The sequence below is a fragment of the Chiloscyllium plagiosum genome, unplaced genomic scaffold (assembly GCF_037043375.1).
Source record: "Chiloscyllium plagiosum isolate Xiang-an unplaced genomic scaffold, Cpla_swu_hap1 HiC_scaffold_3, whole genome shotgun sequence".
NCBI lineage: Eukaryota > Metazoa > Chordata > Chondrichthyes > Orectolobiformes > Hemiscylliidae > Chiloscyllium > Chiloscyllium plagiosum.
This window is the reverse complement of record NW_028270141.1, coordinates 137404476-137429259: the sequence shown is the minus strand read 5'-3', so window position 1 is coordinate 137429259 and position 24784 is coordinate 137404476. Positions and strand designations below refer to the sequence as shown.

The window sequence follows — 24784 nt, the reverse complement described above, 5'->3', positions numbered from 1 at the left end:
ACAGCTGTGGCATGTGGGAGCTCCAGAATGCTGGTGTTATCCAAACAAACAGGTGTTTGTGGTTAGAGGATCTTCAGATCAGAGTTTAAGAGCTAGAATTTCCTTCTTAACAACATTCTAGGTCTACCTAAAACCGCATGTTCTAGCAGGGGATCAAGAAGGCAGCTCACTAGGGAGAGAAGGGAGAGTGTGCAAACTCCACACAGAGAGTAGCCTGAGGCTAGAATCGAACCTGGGACCCTGGTGCTGTGAGGCCGCAGCGCTAACCACTGAGCCACCATGCCATTTCTATTGTTAATGAACTATAAATCATCCAAAATTAAATGACTTGTATAATTGCCCATACCAAACCCTGCAACTCATTTCCCTTGTTTTCAAGAGAATTCACTCAAATACCCTATTCCTCGCGTTGAAATTCTTGTTGTCCCATTCTTGAGACTTATACGCCTGTCCCTGCTCCCCCCCCACCCCCACCCTGGACAGCATTGTGTTACTCCAGTCCATCAGAAGCAATTGCTCCTTCAATGATCCACCATAGCCTTCTGAAACACCTTCCCTGCATCTTACCAAAAAAAAACTGGGCTCTGGTCTTTACTGACACTCTTCTTTCCCCACTGCACTGCCCTTAAAGCAGACATGAGACATTTCTTTGTGAATGAATGGGTGACATGGTGGCTCAATGGTTAGCACTAATGTCTCACAGCACCAAGGACCTGGGTTCGATTCCAGCCTTGGGTGACTGTCTGTGTGGAGTTTACACGTTCTCCCTGTGTCTGCGTGGGTTTCCTCTGGGTGCTCTGGTTTCCTCCCACAGCCCAAAGATGTGTTATTTAGGTAGGGTTGGCCATGTTAACTTGCATGTAATGTCCCAGGATGTGCAGGCTAGGTGGAATAGCTATGGTAAATGTGGAATTATGGGGTTAGGATGGGATGCTGTTTGGAGGGACTATGCAGACTCAAAGGACTGAATGGCCTCTTTCCACACTGTAGGAGTTCTGTGAAATGACTGCAAAAATATTGAGAGCTCTTGCTGATAATTCTGTAAGCTACATTTTCCTGTGGTGCAGTTGATCTCAGAAGTTAAACATGAAGGATGGGTATATGAATAAGAAGGGTTTAGAGGGATATGGGCCAAATGATGGCAAATGGGACTAGGTCAGACTGGGATGTCTGGTCGATGTGAACAAGTTAGACCAAAGGGGTGTTTCCATGCTGCATGACTCTCTGAGTGATCATATATCATGGGAGGCCATTCTCAACTCACTGTTATTGTGCTGGCAATTTTAAAGCTGTATTCACTTAGATTCACTAGTCACACTCCCCTTTTTATTGTCCCTTAGCCCTGCAAACTTTTATTCTTTAGTATATATTCAACTCCCATTGAAAGTAAAATCGAAATCTGCTTTCATGTTATATTTTATAACTTCCTAATACATATTTCATGATATTAGAATTTAGTTAACTAGATACTAGTTGCTATTTCTTATAGGATTTGCATGCTTTATTGAGATTACTTTTATAAACTTAAACTGCATAGAATTGTTACTACCACTGACCACAAACTTGCAACCAAAAAGTTTCTGAGGTGATCTGTGACATTTATCTTAGTTGATTAGTATAACCCATTATAGGATGCAGCTTAAAGGGCAAGATAAGGTTCAGTTTTATTTGTAGTTTACAGATGTGAAAACTTGCATAAGGAGGTAGCAACAAGAGAAAACATGTGACGCAGTAAGATATACAACAAAGTTTCTGCTGAATAGATCAACAATAACAGGGAAGAGAAACCAGTACAGATAGCATTATTGGGTTTACAAAGGATATTTGAAAAGGTGCCACGCAAAGTTTAAATATTGAGAGTAATATAGTTGGATGGAGGAAGATCTGGTTACTGGACAGGAAGCAAAAAGTGGATAAACAGGGTATTTTCAATTTGGCAGGCTGTAGTTCACACAGTGCCACAACATTCAGTATTGAGATTTCAGCTGTTTATAACCTAAGACAAAGTTGCTGAGAGAAACTTTTCTCAGTTTGCTGACAATAAAAAGTCAAATGGGAAGATAGGCTGTGAGAAGAACACAGAGAGATATAAAGACGTCAGGTATTTGGGCAACAATATGGCCAATGGTGTATAATGTGGGGAAGGATAAGAACTGAAAAGTAGAACATTTTTAAAAGGAATGAAAATTCCAAATGTTGTCGCGCAAAGAAATTTGATTATATAGGTACAAGGAACACAAAATTAGGAAGGTACTGCCAACAAAGTAGGAAGGCAAATGGATTGGCCATCATTGCAAGGAAATGGGAGTACAGAAATAAAAATAAAATCTTGCTAGAATTGTATAAGGTTTTGGTGAGACCATACCTGGAGTACTTTTGTGCAGTTTTGGTCTTCTAAGTGTAAGGAAGGTCTCTCAAGTACAGGATAAGGAAGGGTATCGTTGCATTGGACATGGTATAGTGAAGGTTCACTAGTTTGGTTTCTGGAATTGAAAAGTTTTCCTATGACATTTAAGAGGCATTTGGATGGGTATATGAATAGGAAAGGTTTGGAGGGATATGGGGCCGGGTGCTGGCAGGTGGGACTAGATTGGGTTGGGATATCTGGTTGGCATGGACGGGTTGGACCGAAGGGTCTGTTTCCATGCTGTGACTCTATGACTCTATGTTGAGTAAACAAATGACAGTGACAGGATAGTCACTGAGAGATTGCTCTATTTAGGGAATCTAAAACACGGAATAGTCTCAACATAAGGAATCAATAACATAGGACTGAAGTGAAGGGGAATTTCTTCACTTAACAGGTTGTGAATGTCTCATTGTTGTTCCATATTTCCTCATAATCCTTAAGTCTGCTTTCCTGCCTTTCCCTTGATTGCTTACTCATTAAAAATATGTCCAACTCAGTCTTCAATATATAAGCCTTAACTATGTTCTAAATACTTTCCAGAAGTAAGAAAAACAGAAAGTGCTGGAAATACTCAGCAAGCCTGGAAGAACTCAGTAGGTCTCCCACTGTCCATAGAGAAAGAAGCAGAGTTAATGTTTCAAGTTTAATATGACTCCTCAGTCAGTTTCAATTTCAGATTTCCAGTATCCATAGTGTTTTGCTTTTATCCTTCCAAAACATGCATATGGTAACATGAACATTAACACATACAAGTTAGAAGAAGCAGCAATTTGTCCCTCAAGCTTGCTCTGCCATTCAATAAGGTTTTAGTTATTCCACATTCCCACTTACCTGTAATTTCTCCTTTAAATAGGTAGCCCTTTGTTTTTGAATGGTGAGCCATAACTCTAGATGCTCCCATAAGCAGAAAATCTATCCTGTCAAAATCCCCAGGAACTCCCACATTTCAATCAAGCTCTCTCTTACTGCTCTAAACTCCAACAGATAGGAGCCTAGCCTGGCATCAGAAGTCAATGCCCTCATTCCAGGTGTGTAACAAATCAGAGAAAGTAAACCTGAAGTAGTGTTCCAGATTTGGCTGTGCTGCAGGACAAGAGTTTGAATATGAGCAGCAGAGTTTTGGTTGAAGTTTGGTTTATGGAGAGTGGCAGAATTGATAACAGTCAGAAAGGTTTTGCGGTAAGCGAGTTGAGTTTAAGGCTGGATTAAGTTTAGTAAACAGCTGGGAGCTGTAATGGAAAGAAGGTGGTGTTAGTATTCTGGAAATGTGAGATGAAATGGGTCAAAGGGCATTAACCTGGAATCTAATGTGTGCAAAGTCAGCTGAACCTAGTTTAACAAAGTGTAAAGCCACCTGCATGGAATCCCACATTGAAATTTAAGTTCAGTGAAAAACTGGTCTAGTAGTAATTATACAACCACTGTCAACTGAGCCAGGAGATCTGGGTTCAAGTCCCACCTGCTTCACAAGAATGCATCTGTACAGATTGATTAAAAATAGCTGAAACCACCTGCATGAGGGCTCTTGTGGTGCAGTGGCAGTGTCTCTACCTTTGAGTCAGGAGACCTGGGTTCGGATCCCATCTGCTCCATAAGTTTGTCATAATGTCTCTGAATAGATTGATTGGGAAAATGTCTAAAACCACCTATACAAAGTTGGCACATTCCACTCAAAATGCTTGAATTACATTGCCTGGAAACTGTTTAAACTTTCTTTTCAGTATTAGCAGACAGAACAGTCTATTCTTTATCTAAATCTTTGTAGATTAAAAACCAACAAAGTGCTGAGTTGGTTCCTTTGCCCTTGCTGAGTTAGTGTTGTGAACTATGGAGAATATTAAAGAAGGCAAACTGAAGGTAGAATGGGCAGGTATATGACAGATAAAATTTGTTGCCCAAAATTGTGAAGTGATATGTTTGTTACGAAGAATTGGGAGCTGCCATATAAAGGTCATAATTCTAAATGGGGTGAAGGGTCTTGAGATAGATGCACGCATTAAGGGTTGCAGGACTTTTTGAAAATGTTTTATTAAAGCAGGCATCAGATCTTTTGAAATAGGGATAGAGTGCATCAAAGCAAAAAGAGTTATGATAAACATGTTTAAACCATGGGATTGGATTCCAGTGGGACACTATGCCCAGTTCTGTGCGTCACATTTCAGGAAAGATGCAAAGGCATTAGAGAGGATGTGAAAAATATTCATGAGAATGGTTTCAAGGGTGAGGATTTTCGATGTGTTAGATAGATTGGACAATGTGGTATTATTTTCCTTGGGGAAGAGGAGGCTGAGAGGAGATTTGACGGAGGTTTTCAAAATAGTGAGGGGCCTGGACAGAGTATTTAATGAGAAATTGTTTGAGAAGATGAGGATATCTGTTAAAATGCTGGAAAAAGCAGCATTGATAATGTTGAGGACAAAGCTTTTTTTTGCGGCAAGTGGACAGGATCTGGAATTCACTGCCTGGATCATCTTGAGGCCATGGTCAATCATTGATTTCAAAACAGAATGGGATCATTAGCCAAAAAAGAAGCATTTTCAGGGCTATGGGGAAAAGTCATCGGAATGGGACTGAGTGAATTGTTCTTGAGAGAGCCTGTCCAGACAAATGATCACCTCCTGTGTTGTAAACATTCTATGATTGTATGCGCTGACTTCAGTTGGTCCAGCAATAAAATGACTTTAGTTCAATCTCTGAGATCCTGGAAGGACCTTGTCGGAGAATGTTATCAGGCTGTAATAAATGGTTGGTAGTATCAGGGCCCCAACAGAATCCAATCCTTCCTTCAGTAGTCACAAGGGTACACTCTACTAGCTGAGCAATCTGTTCAGAGACACCAAGGCAAATTATTGTGTTCCTGCCACCCAAGGGCAATGATAAGTTCTGTCTGTGCAGACAAGATGTCAAAAATCAGTCCTTTACACTGTCACTGCTTCAATTTTAAAAACTACGCCCCAGTCCAACGCCGGCATCTCCAAATAATGCTTCAGTTTGGATTCTATGAGACTGATGTGTTAGCCAAGCCCTAGTCCTATGCCAGAAACAGACCCAGAGTCTCAAAGTCCATAAATCTGCCTCTGTATAAGAGGGTCTTGATTTACTCATAGTAATCTCTGTAATTTAAATGAAAATAGCATCCATACAAAAGCAACTCTATTTTATGAGAGTTAACTACTTGATAGATAAAGTCATTATGCCCTCAGAAGAGTCATTGTCACTCTTGTGAATGGTAACTTTGTAATTTAAATAACCAATTAACACTTCCTTGTTCACTGAGCAGTACAATCTAGCCCTAACTGATCTGTTTCTGAAAGTGGTTGAGAAGTACATCCAATGCATCAATACATTCTATAGTATATACTGTGCAAGTTGTAAATGTGAGAGTAAGGATATATAAGGCCAATGTTTGGGGAAGACCCAGTGAAGACTGGTGTGGACAGAGATGGCAGCTTATAAATAGACCCATTTGTGCAAGTGAAAACTAATTGCAAATGTTAGCGAAGTAAATAACAGATCCAAAAACTTAATTACACAGATGTCTACAACATTAATTGTTTTTTCTGTTGCTGTATTTAACATCTTTTCCTCCATTGCATGGAGTTTGATAGGTTCTGCATCCAGGTAATGACTCTTCCATCCTGTATAAACGTAGACATGATTGTTGGGAAATAATTTCGTACAGGTAGTTCTTCTGTGATGGTTGCATTCTTGTGTGACCCCGCCACTATATAAAAATCGCAAAATAAAAATAGCACTTAAAGTTTTAAAGTTCCCACTTTAGAAACAGCATCCCATCTTCATCAATCGCATTACAACCAATTCATGTTGATGAAATGCACATTAGAGCAGAATGACCTGTATTTTGGCTCAAATCCACACAATTTCCGGGAGTGGGTTTGGGAGGAGGTGATCATTGGATATCCATCATAACCATGAGCCACAGCTGATTTTCCTTATTCCCTAAAGAGATTCCTCACAACATTCCAGATGGGTTCAACTAACTCAACACTGACCTGGGATCAGTAGACTCAATGTGCATCTGGGCTTTACTAACTGAGCCATCATAGGGATAGGATCTGCAACAACCAGAAATGGTAAGTGGAAAATCCATCCAAAGGTTCAAAAAGTGTGGTGCTGGAAAAGCACAGCAAGTTAGGCAGTATCCGAGGAGCAGTAGAGTCGATATTTCAGGCATAAGCCCTTCATCAGGAATCCATCCAAAACATCCCTATCATCACTGAAGCCAATTTGATTCACTCCATGAAATGTGTTGAAATTAGATTTCCAAATGTCATGTTTCGTGATCATCAAGAAACAGTTAAGTGCTTCTGAGTACAGTGATAAATGTGGAGTTGGAGTCAACCAACTTTACTCCATTTTGCATCTCGATACCTCCGCTCCACCATCTGTACTGGAGTTTTCAACCTTTTGAGTTCCTTTCAGAATTCTCCCTTCATCATCAAGGCTGCTCTCAAACTAAAAGAGTGTCCTAGCTGCAGTGTTTCAGTTTAAGTATAACTCTGCCTACTGTGGCTATTTCAGAAAAGCTAAACTCTGGAACCAAATCGACAAAGTTGCCCAGATATGCCCTGTTCATAAAGGGAAAAACTTCCAATCTTCTAGACAATTACCACCACATAAATTGACTGTGTGTTAGTAGAAAATGATGGAGAATATTTAACAATGCTCACTTAAGGTTCAGTCAGGCCTTTTTGGCTCAGAGCTCATCACACTTGTGGACCAAATGTGGATAAAATGCTGAAATCCAGAGATGAGGTGACAGTGACTGTACATGACATCAAGACACAACCTGGCCAGATGCAACGCTAAGGACCCATAGCAAAATTTAAATCATTGGAATCAGGAGGAAAGCTCTCCTTTAATTGAAGTCATACCTAACACAAAGGAAGATGGTTGTGTCTTTTGGAGGTCATTCATCTCAGCCCCTGAAGACTTCTATGGGTTTTCCCCAGGATAGATTTTGAAGCTATCTTCAGCTGATTCATCAATGACCTCTCTTCCAACAAGATCAGGAGTGAAGATATTCACTGACATTTGAAAAGTGTTCACCTCCATACACAATTCCTTCACTGCCATTGAGTCAGAATCCTAGAACTCCCTAACACTGTACTTTTAAGAGTGTTAAACATGAACACAGTCTGCAGTGTTCAAGAGTACACCTACACCTTCTGTTGGGCAATTAGGGATATGAGGTGAATGCTTGTTACTAATGAATGGAGGAAAGAAAACTTAAACAATTAGAGACTGAACACATGATCTAGGCAAGCACGTGAGGAAGTGTTGCATGTTTGTCGGTGTGTTCGTGTAGGTGAAAATTTAAACTGAAGCATAGTTGCCTTTTTCAGGTATATATAGAACCCGTGCTTCGAGGAAGAAATAGGAAGATCTCTAAATGTCCTGTTCAGTAATCATTCACCAACCAGTATTACAAATAATAAACATATTATCTTGTACTTATCACATCGCTCGTTATGAGACCACTGCTTGAGTAAATGGCTCCTATATTCCCGACATTACAGTAGCACAACACTTAAAAAGAATTATATTGAAATTAAAGTCCTGAGATAGCATGATGTGGCAGAAGTTGTTAAATTAATGCAAGTTCTTTCTTTAAGCAGGTAAATGCCAGGTGCCAGACAAGTTGACTTGTCATGGACCACAGAGAAATGTACATGTCTGGTTAGATTCGTCAGGAGTACACTGAGGGTTAAGAATGAAGTGGTCCAAATGAATGGTTGCCTGTCTTTTATCTTAATGCTGCAACAGTCCATTATACAAAGGTATCTATAAAAGGGACAATTACACTTGCAAGGCAAGGCACTAATCAACTCCTGTACTTGTGTTTTTATTTGATAAAGTTCAGGAGAAGCAGTGAGTCAATCAGTGTGTTTCTGAGATTGTTAGTTTCACAAAATGATGCAGCCTGCTGCTATCAAGGTTTCCCGGTGTGGTCAGATTGTTTATCAAAAATAGCATTACCTCAATGTCATAAAAGCTTGTTTCCAAGTGGCAATTTTGTGTTTATTTATTTGTTTTTCTTTACAGTTTTGCCTTTTGCATGGAACTAACCTCCTTTACCAAGAAAGAGCTTGGTATCTAGAACACAAATATCTCACACCAGCAACAAGCGTGCAGATAAGGAACCAGGTGAGTCTTTGTCTAGTCATAGCACCTTTCATAACAGAAAACCCAGCAATGCTGTTCAAAACAAATTCAAAATATTGTATATTGAAGCAATGAGGAAGGGCGGAGTGGGGGTTAGATTTTAATTTACCTCAGAGGAATCCAAAACTGGAGGGCATATGTTTAAGGTAAGAGGGGAAAGATTTAAGAAGGACCTGAGGAGTAACTTTTTTACACCGACAGTGGTGCATGTATAGAATGAGCTGCCGGAGGAAGTGGTGGAGGCTAATATAATTAAAACGTTTAAAAGGCATCTGGATTGGTACATGAATAGGAAAGGTTTTGAGGGATATGGGCCAAATGGTACTCGATAAATTTAGGACATCTGGTCAGCATGGACAATTTGGACCAAAGGGTCTGTTTCGGTACTGTTATGACTGTATGAGGAATTGGGCTTACAGTATAGGCAGATAAAATGATCATGCTTGATTCTTGCTTGCTATTATTTTAACTGGACCATTCTGTTTTATTTTGGTGCTCTTACAATAGACAATCTGGTTGTAAAATATAAAGGATATATAAAGGATGAAGTCTTGAGAGCAAAGGAGCAAAGGAGGACAAAGTAGTGCTGTTAAAACCCTTGGAGGCAGAGGTGGGGTTGGGGTGCAAGATAGCATGGCGGTAATGTCCTGAGAATTGACCTGGGTAGGGGGCTGGGGTGTGGGACTCTGCGACCCACACTTGACTTTAATGCTGCTTTGCGCTGGCTTCAGTGCAGCATTGTACAGCCCTAATAACAAGTAGCACCCAGCATGTGCAGAAGTAGGGCCAAATGCGCATGAAGAAATCTGGGACAAAACAATCCCAGGAAGGCCTGACTCAGGAAACAGGACAAAAAATGCCAAATTACTGGACAGTCCCAGAAAATCCAGGGTGGTTGGACAGTCCCAGAAAATCGGGGGCGGCACGGTGGCACTGTGGTTAGCACTGCTGCCTCACGGCGCCAGAGACCCGGGTTCAATTCCCGCCTCAGGCGACTGACTGTGTGGAGTTTACACATTCTCCCCGTGTCTGCGTGGGTTTCCTCCGGGTGCTCTGGTTTCCTCCCACAGTCCAAAGATGTACAGGTCAGGTGAATTGACCATGCTAAATTGCCCGTAGTGTTAGGTACGGGGTAGATGTAGGGGTATGGGTGGGTTGCGCTTCGGCGGGGCAGTGTGGACTTGTTGGGCCGAAGGGCCTGTTTCCACACTGTAAGTAATCTAATCTAATCTAATCTAATCCAATGTGTCTGCCTGACCTAGTAGGTCAGTAAAACTGCCATGAGGGCTCCAATTGTGTGTTAACTCTATACTGAGTGAGTAAGAAGAGGAGCATTCTAAGTTAAATATTAGGAACTTTTCTCTGTGGTGCTCAGCAGGTGCTGGAAAGCACCTCTAGCATACAAAGAAAGCCTGTGCCTCTACTGGTCAGGCTGTTCCACATGCCAACTGTAAAGTAGAATCAAACACCAACTACTCCACTCTCTCTTCTCTCCCCATTGCAGCCATCACTTACTCTGTTGTGACAGGGCCTGAGAAACTTGACCAGCCCAAAGTCTGCCATACCTGCCTCACCTGTGCCCTAACATGATGACAAAATGTTCAGCAGATACTGAGCAAGTTAGGCAGTATCTGTGGTGAGAGGAAGAGAACTAATATTTCAGGTCATTGACCTCTCATCGCAATGAAAACATTAACTTTGTTCCTCTCTGTCCAATCTACTGATAATTTTCATAACTTTTGTTACTTTTAATTTCAGATTTCCATCATCTACAGTACTTTGCTTCATAAAATTATGATGTTGGATGTGATTGTTAGTTGCTCTGCTCTCCCAATTAATTCCCCTCATTGATTTGGTTCTGAACTTACTTCTGCATAAACTCCTTCCCTGGCCTATCGCGTGGATAACTGACCCCTCAAAGACCAAGGTAGTCTAGGTACCTAATTTAAAAGGATCTATCTGATCTTGCATGCAGTGGTATTAAGGTGTTACTCTGTGGTTCCCTATGTGGAGAGGCTTGTGTATTATGATATTCCCCTGAACAATGTCATTGGGAGCTCTTTTTTATTCTTTCATGGGATGTGAGCATCACTGGTGGGTCCAGCATTTGTTGCCCATCCCTAATTGCCCTGGAGAAGATGGTACTTAATTTGCTGCAATCATTGAATTATAGGTACACCCATATTGCTGTTAGGAAAGGAATTCCCAGGATTTTGACCTACTGAATTTGAAGGAACAGTGACACATTTCAAGTCATGATGGTATGTGGCTTGGAGGGAAGTTTACAGGTAATGATGTTCCCATGTATCTGCTATCCTTGACCTCCTAAGTGGTAGAGGTCACGGATTTGGTGAGTTTGCTGCAGTGAATCTTGTTGGTGGTCCATACTGCTGCACTGTTTGTCTTGGTGAAGGGAGCGAATGTTTAAGGTGCTGGAATGGGGTGCCAGTTCTGGATGTTGTTGAGACTTGCTGTGACCACCCCTAGTGAGAAAATCAGCAAAGTGTGGGAGAGGTGCCAGACAAAGTGTAGTCCAAAACATCCTTGACGACAGAGCAGGTGAGGAAAGATGCTGCCTCTCAACAATTGAGAAGAGGCCAACTGTGGTAAGATGGTGTGGGTCATCATGTTTGATGTGGACCACCAGCCCTTTAAGATTGTGCAGACAATGATGACATTCAATGTTGAACAAAGTCACAAGTAAGTTTCTACCAGGGTGCATTTGCCAAGTCCTGTGGCAGGAAAGAACTGGGGACCAGGCTATGAACTTGAAAGTTAGGAATCTGCAGATAGGTGACAGATGTGTGGACATCTCTGTTGGTACACGAGGTTCTTTTACAGCAGCATCTGTGACAGAGCAGTTGTCTCCAGCCCAACCTCTACTCACTCCAAAGGACTAGAAAAGGTACCTAAAAAGACAATGTCTCACTTTCTCATGGTTGGTGAACCACATCCTGTAGGATCAACCTATTCATGGTCAAATGAATAAACTTTAAATGCTGTGACTTGGTATTTTTGAATAGTCATGGTCTTGTCAAAAACAAGTTAGGGCTAAAGGAATCAAAGGCTGTTGCCACATTCCTGTACTGCAGTGAGGTCTAGACTGTATCGGTGACAGATAAGAGTGCTCGAGAAATTCCTTCTATGCAGGTAGACCATTGACAAATGCAACTGCCCTTCTTGAAGCAAGCTTCAAAAACATTCAGACAGAAATCCTACAATTTCAACTTTGATGAGTTGGATCACTGCATCAAGGAAGCTGCTATATCCTGTTTCCTCAACTCTCGAATGACTAAAGTTCCAGTGTATGACCCAGAAAACGCTTCATAGATGGTCTGAAGCTCTCCATGAAATGCAGTAGCATTGACAATATGAATGGGAAAGCTTGCTACCAATAGTGACAATTTATCCATCAAACTATTTCCATGCTTTGATTCACAATGTCTCAATAATGAGAAGAGCACTTGCAGAGGAGGAAAGAAAAGAAAATATATCCCCCAGATCCTACTACCTCAAGGGATGTCCTGCCTCACGTGCTCAAAGATCTGTCAGTCAAGAATCAATCTTTTAGTCCAATAAGATTTGTGACAGAAACTCATGGCACTTTGTAAATGTCATCCTAAATGTCATCCTTGAACTGACAGACATCCATCACTCATTAAGGTGCTACGATTGATCACAGCAGCAGGGAATTAGAAGAGGAAAATGAGCTGATCTTCACATGCTCATGACCCTAGCTGGAAGTTGCCAGGTTTTGAGATTGTTTAGTGTACCCCCGCACAGTAGCATCTTATCATGGTCTGCTGACAAAGGGTTCAGAAAAGATTTACAAGGATGTTGCCAGGGTTGGAGGATTTGAGCTACAGGGAGAGGTTGAATAGTGGGGGGGGTTGTTTTCCCTGGAGCGTCGGAGGCTGAGAGGTGACCTTATAAAGGTTTATAAAATCATGAGGGGGCTCCAGAACTAGAAGGCATAGGTTTAGGATGAGAGGGGCAAAGATATAAAAGAGATTTAAGGGGCAACTTTTTCACGCAGAGGGAGATGCGTATATGGAATGGGCTGCTGGAGGAAGTGGTGGAGGCTGGTACAATTGCAACATTTAAAAGGCCTCTGGATGGGTATATGAATAAGAAGGATTTGGATAGGCTGGGTTCTGGCAGGTGGGACTAGATTGGGTCGGGATATCTGGTCGGCATGGACAGGTTGGACCGAAGGGTCTGTTTCTGTGCTGTACATCTCTGTGACTCAATGCAAAGCTCAGGAATAATGGCTGCTTGGGCAAAGATTTGATACTTCCAGAGGAAGGTTTGTAGGTCCAGACATGGAAATGGACAGTTTTTTTTAAATGTATAAAAGTCGTGAATGTTGAAGAACATCTGACTTTCTGTCTTGGCCCTGTAAACTGTGTGCATATTTGAAGGACGGATCATTCTTACAACAGCGTTTTATGTTTTGTCATTGTTGTCAGTGAACATTCTCTGGTAATGAGAAGCTTCCTTTAGGAAGAAAATTCTAAGCACAAATCTTGTGTGGCATACATTGATCTTTTAATTCTGGGATCTGGCTCCAAATGGTTAATGCTGTTAAATACAAACCTTCACAAACCTTGCAATATGAATAAATGTAGACCAGCAGACTGAGAATGAGGTGAAATGCTAGACGTGATGCCTTCTTCCCTGCTTTTGAGTGTGGGCCAAGGCAACAAATGCAAACATGCTGTTTTACTGTGGAAAGCATCAAAGCTGAACCGGATGTAGTTTTCATCTGCCCATTCACGTGCATATATTTTCCAGCAGGGATATTTCAGTGTTCTCAAGGAATTGTTACTCCCTTAGAATGATTTCTTCCTCGCATGTCAAAGGATGCTGAATCCAATTGTAGCATAGCAGCTCCCTTGCCAGATAAGATCAACCAAACTAGCAATATGCAGTGATTCAAACAAGTCCGTGTGGCTAAGTGACGTAACAGCCTGATGCATTTTCCCCCTGAAACAAAAGCAATGCCCTACCTTGGAATGCAGTTAAAAATAAATACATAGACAAGAAATATTGCAGAAATGGAAAAGAGGTACTGCTAATATTTTGAAAACAAGCTGTGGTCAGTGATCACTAAGTTATCTTTTCTGAGTAATATCGAATCTAAGTTTATTTCCTAAAATGTATCTATGCCAAAATGACTGAGAATGTGTGTGACTGTCTCACAAACAAGTTGCATTCATCTCAGTAGTGAGAAACTCATGTTAATTTAGATGCGTATATTCTCTTGAGTTAGATCAGATTTATTATTAATGAACATAAATTCTGTTTCAAACAATTATCAGCTCTCTATTAAGTATATATTTTTGCAGTCATTGCATATATTACTTGTAATTTTTTGATTTTATGTTCCTGCTTGTGCGACTTGCCGAATGGGAGCCTCTTTTGGAAGTTTGCCATACACTATGCATAGTTTTCTAACTATTGAGTTTAGTTCTCAGAATATTCTGCTTGAATTTCCTATATGTGCTGTCATGGGACAGGCTTGCCACCAGGAGACTGATGTCTTTTACCAGTAAGAAGTAAGCTTCTCGCCCTCTTACACAATAAAACGAAATGACCACCGCAAAACAGTTTAAACGTTGGAATTTCCAAAGCTCCCCTAATGGCAACAGATTGGAAAAATTCCAACTTCAGTTGCCACTCTGAGTCAGCAGTTAACTGGGGCAGCTGGTGAGGTTGATACTTTACCTCGGTGTATTGAGTTAGAAAAAAAGAGAGAAAAAAACCTGGTGAAAACAAAACCTCCAGAGCAACCCCCTTACCCCACAGCGGCAATGGCAGTTAGTGATATTGAACTGAGTTGTGATTTCCCTTCCCTGTGGTTGACTATCCTGTCAGGGTTCTCACCTGGATTGGATGACAGAGAGTATTGCGACTATTCTGTCACCACATCAGGAGAGGAAGGGATAGAAGAAAATTTGGTAGGTTTATTTACAAGAGACGTTTACTGGCTGTCTACTTAATTTGTTGCTTCCCTCTTGAAAACTTATCTGCATCTCCATTTTTTTCATCTGGAATCAAAACAAAGATAGATATTTTCATTTTTAAATGCAAAAAGAAACTGTGAGAAAATTCTGTATTGACTACTGTATCTGATTACCAAATTTCTGCTTTAATTTGATATTAAAAGTAATATTGATCCAATATTTGGAGTGGGGGCAGAACAAAGATGTAGGAGCGACAGCTTAGCTTATTGTTGGTGTACCCTCTCCCAGAATTGTGTCACTATGATAGAGGAAACCCAGCCACGGGTTCTTCCTCCTGATCAATATCCAGAAACCCGCTCTGGAAAGTTTGTGCTCGGTAACAGGGTCAAACTCAGCTACAATGCCCCCTACAGTTCAGTAGCCTGGCAACATCATTGCCCAGGCTAACATGCACCAAGTGATTATGAATTTTAATTGTTTCTGCCTTCAGAATTATATTGCAGTATCAGTGACTGTTGGAGAACTACCTCAATTCTGATGTGAGGACATTATGTACTATCTTTTGTTTCATTCTTTCATAGAATGAGTGTGTTACTGGCAAGGCAGGCACTTGTTGTTCATTAAATTTCACACAAAAATACTTGTTGAAATCCGGTCAAGATAACACAGAGAGTGTATTCCTGGTTCTCTAGTCTACACCCCATGCACCTGCTCTGTCTGAGCTGACGTGTGACACATTGCCATAGTAATTTGAGATCTACATTCTTGCAAGTGAATAGCAATAGGCTTTATTGAACATAACATTATACAAAGGATAGTAAGAGAGAACATCTTACTTAGGAGCCTTGAACTGTAAGTATCTGTTTTGAGTGATCTAATGTCGCTTTGACATAGCTCATTTTTGAGCGTGTTTGGTAGCTATACTTGGAATAAAGGTACAATTCGTTTTAATCTACATCTTTCCCTAAATTCATTAGCAGTACCCCTTTTAACTATTAATATTTAACTAAGAACATTTAACACTTCACCCCCTGCATCTTATACCCGATAAGTGTCTCATATTTGAAGGACTAATCTCCAAATGCATTCTCAATTCTCTTAGAAGTCACGCAGGACATATGCCCTCCCTTGTCATTTCTGTAAAGGGTGAACATGTTGGTGGTGACATTCCCTCTACAGCCTCAGTGAGGATCTGTGCATTGCAATTGGTGCTGATGCCATTTGACAGCATTGACTGCACATGAACCTTGAAAGTCCATGCAGACAAAAATGAAATTAGCAGGAGCACTAATTGGTGAAATGGTGTGACAACTCCTGATGACTCACAAATACACTTGAATACAGCATCAGTTAAGACCAATGAAAGAAAACCTGAATGACAAGATCGTCGTTGAGTCTTAGAGTCATACAGCACAGAAACAGACCCTTCAGTCTAATTCATCCATGCCGACCATGTTTCCCAAACTAAACTAGAACTGTTTGATCCATATTTCCTCTAAACCTTTCCTATTCATGTTCCTATCCAAATGTCTTTTAAATGATGTACCTGTACTTGCATCTACCACTTCATCTGGCAGTTCATTCTATATATGAACCACCCTGTGTGACAAAGTTGCCCCGAGTTCCCTTTTAAGTCTTTCTCCTCTCACCTTAAAATTATGCCACCTGGTTTTGAACGCCCCAGTCAAGGGAAATGACCCTTGCTAATCATATTATCTATGCTCCTAATGATTTTATACACCTCTATAAGGCTACTTCTTACCTCTTACACTCCAGTGAAAGAAGTTCCTGCCTCTCCATATAATTCAAATCCTCCAATCCTGGTAACTTCCTTGTAAATTGTTTCTGCACTATCTCTAATTTAATAATATCCTTTCTATACCAGAGTCGAAAAGTGTGATGCTGGAAAAGCACAGCAGGTCAGGCACCATCTGAGGAGCAGTAGAATCGACATTTCGGGCATCAGGAATTTCTATAGCAGGGCAACCAGAACTGTACATAGTACACCAGAAGTAGCCTCGACTATCCTGTACAACCACAAAGTGGCCTCTCAACTCCTGAAATCAATGGCCTGAGCAATCCTAAGACTGGCGAAAAATACTGACTCCCCATATCTCATCCCACTACTTCTATAGCACCCAATCCTCTCATCCTGGTCTATTTCCAGCACATTGACTGGTTCCAGTTCTCTGCCTGATTGCCAGTCAAACAGCCAATTTTCCTCCCATCTTCAATGTTTTAAAAAAATGTTCAAGTTCTGTTCTGATTTTCTCTAACCACTCATAGCAACATATGGATTAATGTTTTATATCTGGTGATATCTGGACCATCCTGACACTGGCTGTGAACTATCAAATCTGCCTGTGATAATGATCTGTGGCAGAGCAAAACTGCTAATACTCATGGTTTAAAAAAAAAGTTAAAATTAGAGGTCACCCTTTTTAGACAGATAAGGAGATTTTTGTTGGCTTCAGCAGGTTGGGACCTTGACTCAGAAGGCAGTGGAGGTGGTGTCATCGAATATTTTTAAGACAGAGGTGGATAGATTTTCGTTAAGCAATGGAATCAAAGGTTACTGAGGACAGATGGGAATGGGGAGTTTGAAAAGCAGACAGACAACCGTGATCTTATTAAATGGCAGAGCAGGCTAAGGGCTCCTACTTCCTAAATGGGCTCAAAGATGAAGAATGATAATATGCACTAAGTCATACAAAATGCTTTTTCCTAACTCTACTGCACTGTGAACCAACACTTAGAAGACAATAGAAAAATAAACAGGAGGGATGCAAATGACAGTGCAACACATGTAAACATAAACTGTTTCCATTTTGCTAATGGTATGTTTGTCCTAATAGTGACATATTGCATGACTCCTCTGAACTAAAAGTCTAATGATGGCCATGAAACCATTGCTCATTCTCGTTAAAAAACTCATTTTCTTCACCAACATTGTTGAAAGAAGGAAATCTGCTGTGCTTACCTGGTCTGACCTACATGTAACTCCAGATCCACAGCAAGAAGTTGATGCCTAAATGCCCTCTGAAATGGCTGAACAAGCCACTCAAATGTATGAACCACTAGAAAGTCTCAGAAAAAGAATGAAAATGGACAGACCACTTGCCATCAACTAAGGCATCAGAAATGACTAATACAAACCAAGCTCTGACAACCCTGCAGAGTATTTCTTAATTACATCTGGTGGCTGGTGCCAAAATTGGGAGAGCTGTCTCACAGACTAGTTAAGCGACAGCCCTGACATAGTCTTACTCACAGAATCATACACTCCGATTCATTCCCAGACACTGTCATCACCATTCCTGGGTATGGAATCTTTCTGCAGATTACCAGGTACCATCTGCCCTCAGCTGATGAATCATCATTCCTCTATTTTGAACACCACTTGGAGGAAGCACTGAGGGTGACAAGGACACAGGATGTATCTTGGGTTGAGAACTTCAGTGTTCACCATCAGAAATAGCTTGGAAGCTGCACTTCTGACCAAGCTGGTCAGGTCTAAAGGAACCAACAGAGGGAAGAATATACTTGACCTCATCCTCATTAATCTGCTAACTGCAGATGCAACTCTCCATGAAAGTATCGGTACGAATGACCACCACACAGTCCTTGTGGAGACAAAGTCCCACCTTCACATTGAGAATGCCCTTCACTGTGTTGTGTCACCATGCTAAATGGGACAAACTTCAAACAATACAAGACTGGGCATCCATGAGGCACTGGGGGCTAACAACAGCAGCAGAATTGTACTCCAGTACAATCTGTGATTTTGTGACCCAGCATAATCACTATTCTGCCATAACTATCAAGCCAGCAAATTAATCCTGGTAAACCCTGCCAGGAGCAGCACCAAGCATACTTAAAAATGAGCTGTCAACTTGGTGAAGCTACAACGCAGGAGTATGTCAAAGTCAAACAGCATAAGCAGCAAGTGACTGACAGAGATAAGCGATCCCACAACCAACGGATTGGATCTAAGCTCTGCATCCTTCTACATCCAGTCGGTGGTGGACAGTTAAACAACTGAATGGAAAAGGAGACTCCAGAAGTATTCCCATCCTCAATGATAGGGGAGCCCTGCATATCTGAGTAAAATATAAAGTTGAAGCATTTGCAACAATTTTCAGCCAAAAGTACTGAGTAAATGATAAACTTCAGTCTCCTCCAGAGGTCCTCAGTATCACATTTGCCAGTCTGAGCCAACTCAATTTACTCCACGTGATGTCAAGAAATGGTTGGCCACATTCTAAACTGCAAAGGCCAGGGGCCCTGACAAAATATCTGGCAATACTGAAGATTTGTCATACGTTGAGCCAAGCTGTTCCAGTTCAGTTACAACACTAGCATCTACCTGACAATGTGGACAATTGCCCAAGTATGTCCAGTGTACAAAAAGCAGGACAAATCCAACCTGGCCCAATTATTGCCCCATCAGACTGTTCTCAATCATCAGTAAAGTGATGAAGGTGTCATCAACAATGCTATCAAGCAGCATCTACTCAGTAATAACCTGCTCACTGACACCCAGTTTGAATTCCACCAGGGTCACTCTGCTCCTGACCTTACTAAAGCCTGAATTCCAAAGGTGAGTGAGAGTGACAGTCCATGACATCAAGACCAATTTGACCGAATGTGGTTTCAAGGAGTTTTTGTAAAATTGGACACGAATCAGAGGGAAATCTCTCTGCTGTTTGATGTCATACCTGACACATAGGAAGATGTTTGTGGTTGTTGGATGTCAGTCATCTTAACTCTGTTACATCTGAGGAGTTCCTCAGGGTAGTGTCAGTGATCTTCCCTCCTTCATAAGGTCTGAAGTGGGGATGCTCACTGGTGATTGCACAATGTTCAGCACCATTAACAACTCCTCAGATACTGAGGAGGCCCATATCCAATTGCAGCAAGAGTGGGACAAAATCAAGGCTTGGGCTGAAAAGTGACAAGTAACATTCACACCAAACAAATATCAGGCAATGACCATCTCCAGTAAGAGAGAATCTAACTATCATTCACTGACATTCAATGGTGTTACCATCACTGAATTTTACACCTTTAACATCTTGGGTGTTACCATTAACCAGTAACTGAATACGACTGGTCATATAAATACTGTGCCTACAACAGCAGGGTTAATGGTAGAATCTTGCAATGAGTAACTCACCTCTTAACTCCTCACAAGTCAGGAGTGTGATGTAATATTCCCCACTTTTCACGATGAGTGCAGTTCCAGCAATATTCAAGAAGCTTAACACCATGCATAACAAAACAACCAGCTTGATTGCATCTATGCAGATCAACAAGTTCTATGCACTGAATATTCACATGATCTACTTTAGACTTAAAGATCTTTTAGTCTTTGAATAACATTTTATTTGTTATTTAAAGTTGCTATTCAAATTATCAATGCCCATTATGATTTTATAAACATCTATAAGGTCACCCCTCAACCTCCTATGCTCCAGTGAAAGAAGTCCCAGCCTATCCAGTCTTTCTTTATAACTCAAACCTTCCATTCCCAGCAATATCCTGGTTAATCTTTTTTGAACCCTCACCCAATTTAATAATATCCTTCCTATTAGCAGGGTGACCAGAACTGTACAGAGTACTCCAAATGTGGCCTCACCAACCTCAACATCCTCAACATGACATCCTAACTCCTGTACAAATTCATAAAATCATAGATAAAGTGAAGAGCATGGGTCATTTCCCTAGTGTGGGGGACTTCAAAACTAGTGGACACATTTCTAGGGTGAGATATTTAAAAGAGATCGGAGGGGCAACTTTTCATACAAACGGTGGCTTGTATACGAATAAACTGCCAGAGGAAGTTTAAAACAACATTTGGACAGGTACATAAATAGGAAAGGCTTAGAGAGTAATGGGCCAAACACAGGCAAGTGGGGCTAGTTTAGTTTGAGAAACTTGAGTTGGACTGAAAGGTCTGTTTCTGTGCCATATGTCGCTAACTTCTTGTATTTCTTTTTGATGAGTCTTTGGCGAAAGGTTGAAGTTTTTCTCTAAATGCATCGATCTTATGCTGATGTTCTCTCTCCATGATTATAAAGATTTCTTCCATTTAACTGATTTCAGCCTGTGCAGATGAGGCACCATCCATCCTGACTGAAGCTTCATTGGTCTTGAACTTAGAATCATAGAGTCATAGAGATGTACAGCATGGAAACAGACCCTTCGGTCCAACCTGTCCATGCCGACCAGATATCCCAACCCAATCTAGTCCCACCTGCCAGCACCCGGCCCATATCCCTCCAAACCCTTCCTATTCATATACCCATCCAAATTCCTCTTAAATGTTGCAATTGTACCAGCCTCCACCACATCCTCTGGCAGCTCATTCCATACACGTACCACCCTCTGCGTGAAAAAGTTGCCCCTTAGGTCTCTTTTATATTTTCCCCTCTCACCCTAAACCTATGCCCTCTAGTTCTGGACTCCCTGACCCCAGGGAAAAGACTTTGTCTATTTATCCTATCCATGCCCCTCATAATATTGTAAACCTCTATAAGGTCACCCCTCAGCCTCTGACACTCCAAGGCAAACAGCCCCAGCCCGTTCAGCCTCTCCCTATAGCTCAAATCCTCCAACCCTGGCAACATGGGAAGCCTTCAGAAATGAGATAACAAGAATCCAGAGAAAGTATATTCCTGTCAGGGTGAAAGGGAAGGCTGGTAGGTATAGGGAATGCTGGACGACTAAAGAAATTGAGGGTTTGGTTAAGAAAAAGAAGGAAGCATATATCAGGTATAGACAGGATAGATTGAGTGAATCCTTAGAAGAGTATAAAGGAAGTAGGAGTATACTTAAGAGAGAAATCAGGAGGGCAAAACGGGGACATGAGATAGCTTTGGCAAATAGAATTAAGGAGAATCCAAAGGGATTTTACAAATATATTAAGGACAAAAGTGTAACTAGGGAGAGAATAGGGCCCCTCAATGATCAGCTGGGAGAAAGTGAGAACTGCGGATGCTGGAGATCAAAGCTGAAAATGAGTTGCTGGAAAAGCGCAGCAGGTCAGGCAGCATCCAAGGAGCAGGAGAATCGACGTTTCGGGCATGAGCCCTTCTTCAGGAATTGAGCTCATGCCCGAAACGTCGATTCTTCTGCTCCTTGGATGCTGCCTGACCTGCTGCGCTTTTCCAGCAACACATTTTCAGCCCCTCAAAGGTCAGCAAGGCGACCTTTGTGTGGAGCCACAGAAAATGGGGGAGATACTAAATGAATATTTTGCATCAGTATTTACTGTGGAAAAGAGTGTGGAAGATATAGACTGTAGGGAAATAGATGGTGACATCTTGCAAAATGTCCAGGTTACAGAGGAGGAAGTGCTGGATGTCTTGAAATGATTAAAGATGGATAAATCCCCAGGACCTGATCAGGTGTACCCGAGATCAGGTGGGAAACCAGAGAAGTGATTGCTGGGCCTCTTGCTGAGATTTTTGTATCATCGATAGTCACAGGTGAGGTGCCGGAAGACTGGAGGTTGGCAAACGTGGTGTTTAAGAAGGGTGGTAAAGATAAGCCAGAGAACTATAGACTGGTGAGCCTGACCTCGGTGAAGGGCAAGTTGTTGGAGGGAATCCTGAGGGACAGGATGTACATGTATTTAGAAAGGCAAAGACTGATTAGGGATAGTCAACATGGCTTTGTGCATGGGAAATCATGTCTCACAAACTTGATTGAGTTTTTTAAAGAAGTAAGAAAGAGGATTGATGAGGGCAGAGCAGTAGATATGATCTATATGGACTTCAGTAAGGCATTCGACAAGGTTCCCCATGGGAGACTGATTAGCAAGGTTAGATCTCATGGAATACAGGGAGAACTAGCCATTTGGATACAGAACTGGCTCAAAGGTAGAAGACAGAGGGTGGTGGTGGAGGGTTGTTTTTCAGACTGGAGACCTGTGACCAGTAGAGAGCCACAAGGATCGGTGCTGGGTCCGGCTCTAAGGCTCAGAAGGGAAAGGGGGAGAGGAGGAGAGCGCTGGTTATAGGACACTCTATAGTTAGAGGGACAGACAGGCGGTTCTGTGGACATGGGCGAGACTCTCAGTTGGTTTGTTGCCACCCGGGTGCCAGGGTCCGAGACGTCTCGGACCATGTCTTCAGAATCCTTAAGGGGGAGGGTGTGCAGCCAGAAGTCGTGGTGCACGTTGGCACCAACGACATAGGTAGGAAGAGGGGTGGGGAGGTCATTCAGGAGCTCAGGGAGTTAGGCTGGAAGCTAAAAGCTAGGACGGACAGAGTCGTCATCTCTGGGTTGTTGCCGGTGCCATGTGACAGTGAGGCAAGGAATAGGGAGAGAGTGCAGTTGAACACGTGGCTGCAAGGATGGTGTAGGAGGGAGGGCTTCAGGTATTTGGACAATTGGACTGCATTCTGGGGAAGGTGGGACCTGTACAAGCAGGACGAGTTGCACCTGAACCAGAAGGGCATCAATATCCTGGGAGTTGGTTTGTTAGCACTCTTCGGGGGGGTTTAAACTAATTTGGCAGGGGGATGGGATCCGGACTTGTAGTCCAGCAAGTAGATTAGCTGTTTTTCAGGATGTCCAAGAATGTAGGGAGGCTGTGGAGAAGGTAGCACTGACAGGGAATACTTGCAGACACAGAGATGGGTTCAAATGTGTATACTTCAACGCAAGGGGTATCAGAAATAAGGTGGGTGAACTTAAGGCGTGGATCGGTACTTGGGACTACGATGTTGTGGCCATCACGGAAACGTGGATAGAAGAGGGACAGGAATGGTTGTTGGAGGTTCCTGGTTACAGATGTTTCAGTAAGATTAGGGAGGGTGGTAAAAAAGGAGGGTGTGTGGCGTTGCTAATTAGAAATGGTATAATGGCTGCAGAAAGGCAGTTCGAGGGGGATCTGCCTTCGGAGGTAGTATGGGCTGAAGTCAGAAATAGGAAAGGAGCAGTCACCTTGTTGTGTGTTTACTATAGGTCCCCCAATAGCAGCAGAGATGTGAAGAAACAGATTGGGAAACAGATTTTGGAAAGGTGCAGAAGCCACAGAGTAGTAGTCATGGGCGATTTCAACTTCCCAAATATTGATTGGAAGCTCTTTAGATCAAGTAGATTGGATGGGGCGGTGTTTGTGCAGTGTGTCCAGGAAGCTTTTCTAACTCAGTATGTAGATTGTCCGACCAGAAGGGAGGCCATATTGGATTTGGTACTTGGCAACGAACCGAGACAAGTGATGGGCTTGTTAGTGGGTGAGCATTTTGGTGATGGTGACCACAATTCTGTGACTTTCACCTTGGTTATGGAGAGAGATAGGTGCGTGCAACAGCGTAGGTTTTACAATTGGGGGAAGGGTAAATACGATGCTGCAAGACAGGATCTGGGGAGCATAGGCTGTCAGGGAAGGATGTCGTTGAAATGTGGAACTTTTTCAAGGAACAGATACGACGTGTCCTTGATATGTATGTACCTGTCATGCAGGAAAGAGATGGTCATGTGAGGGAACCTTGGTTGACGAGGGAGGTTGAATGTCTAGTAAAGAGGAAGAAGGAGGCTTACATAAGGTTGAGGAAACAAGGTTCAGACAGAGCATTGGAGGGATACAGGATAGCCAGGAGGGAGCTGAAGAAAGGGATTAGGAGAGCTAAGAGAGGGCATGAAAACTCTTTGGCGGGTTGGATCAAGGATAACCCCAAGGCCTTTTATGCGTATGTGAGAAACATGAGAATGACGAGAACGAGGGTAGGTCCGATCAAGGACAGTAGTGGGAGACTGTGTATTGAGTCGGAAGAGATAGGAGAGGTCTGGAATGAGTACTTTTCTTCAGTATTTACAAATGAGAGGGACCGTATTGTTGAAGAGGAGAGTATGAAACGGACTGGTAAGCTAGAGGAGATACTTGTTAGGAAGGAAGATGTGTTGGGCATTTTGAAAAACTTGAGGATAGACAAGTCCCCCGGGCCTGACGGGATATATCCTAGGATCATGTGGGAAGCAAGAGAGGAAATTGCAGAGTCGTTGGCAATGATCTTTTCGTCTTCACTGTCAATGGGAGTGGTACCAGGGGACTCTGGAGAGTGGCGAATGTTGTGCCCCTATTCTAAAAAGGGAATAGGGATAACTCCGGGAATTACAGGCCAGTTCGTCTTACTTCGGTGGTAGGCAAAGTAATGGAAAGACTACTGAGGGATAGGATTTATGAGTATCTGGAAAGACACTGCTTGATTAG

General features: G+C 42.1%; 1 protein-coding gene and 1 long non-coding RNA gene across 2 annotated transcripts in view; one reads left to right on the top strand and one right to left on the bottom strand.

Moving 5' to 3' along the window:
• LOC148151355 (uncharacterized) overlaps positions 1-24784 on the bottom strand; it is a 562305-nt gene that overhangs the window by 28665 nt on the left and 508856 nt on the right. The gene's annotated exons all lie outside the window — the stretch shown is intronic.
• Positions 1-24784, top strand: part of acoxl (acyl-CoA oxidase like) — a 397595-nt gene that overhangs the window by 346140 nt on the left and 26671 nt on the right. Inside the window, exon 18 of the mRNA XM_043687180.2 lies at positions 8477-8578. Coding sequence (XP_043543115.1) covers positions 8477-8578 — 102 coding nt within the window. The remainder of the gene's footprint in view (positions 1-8476; positions 8579-24784) is intronic.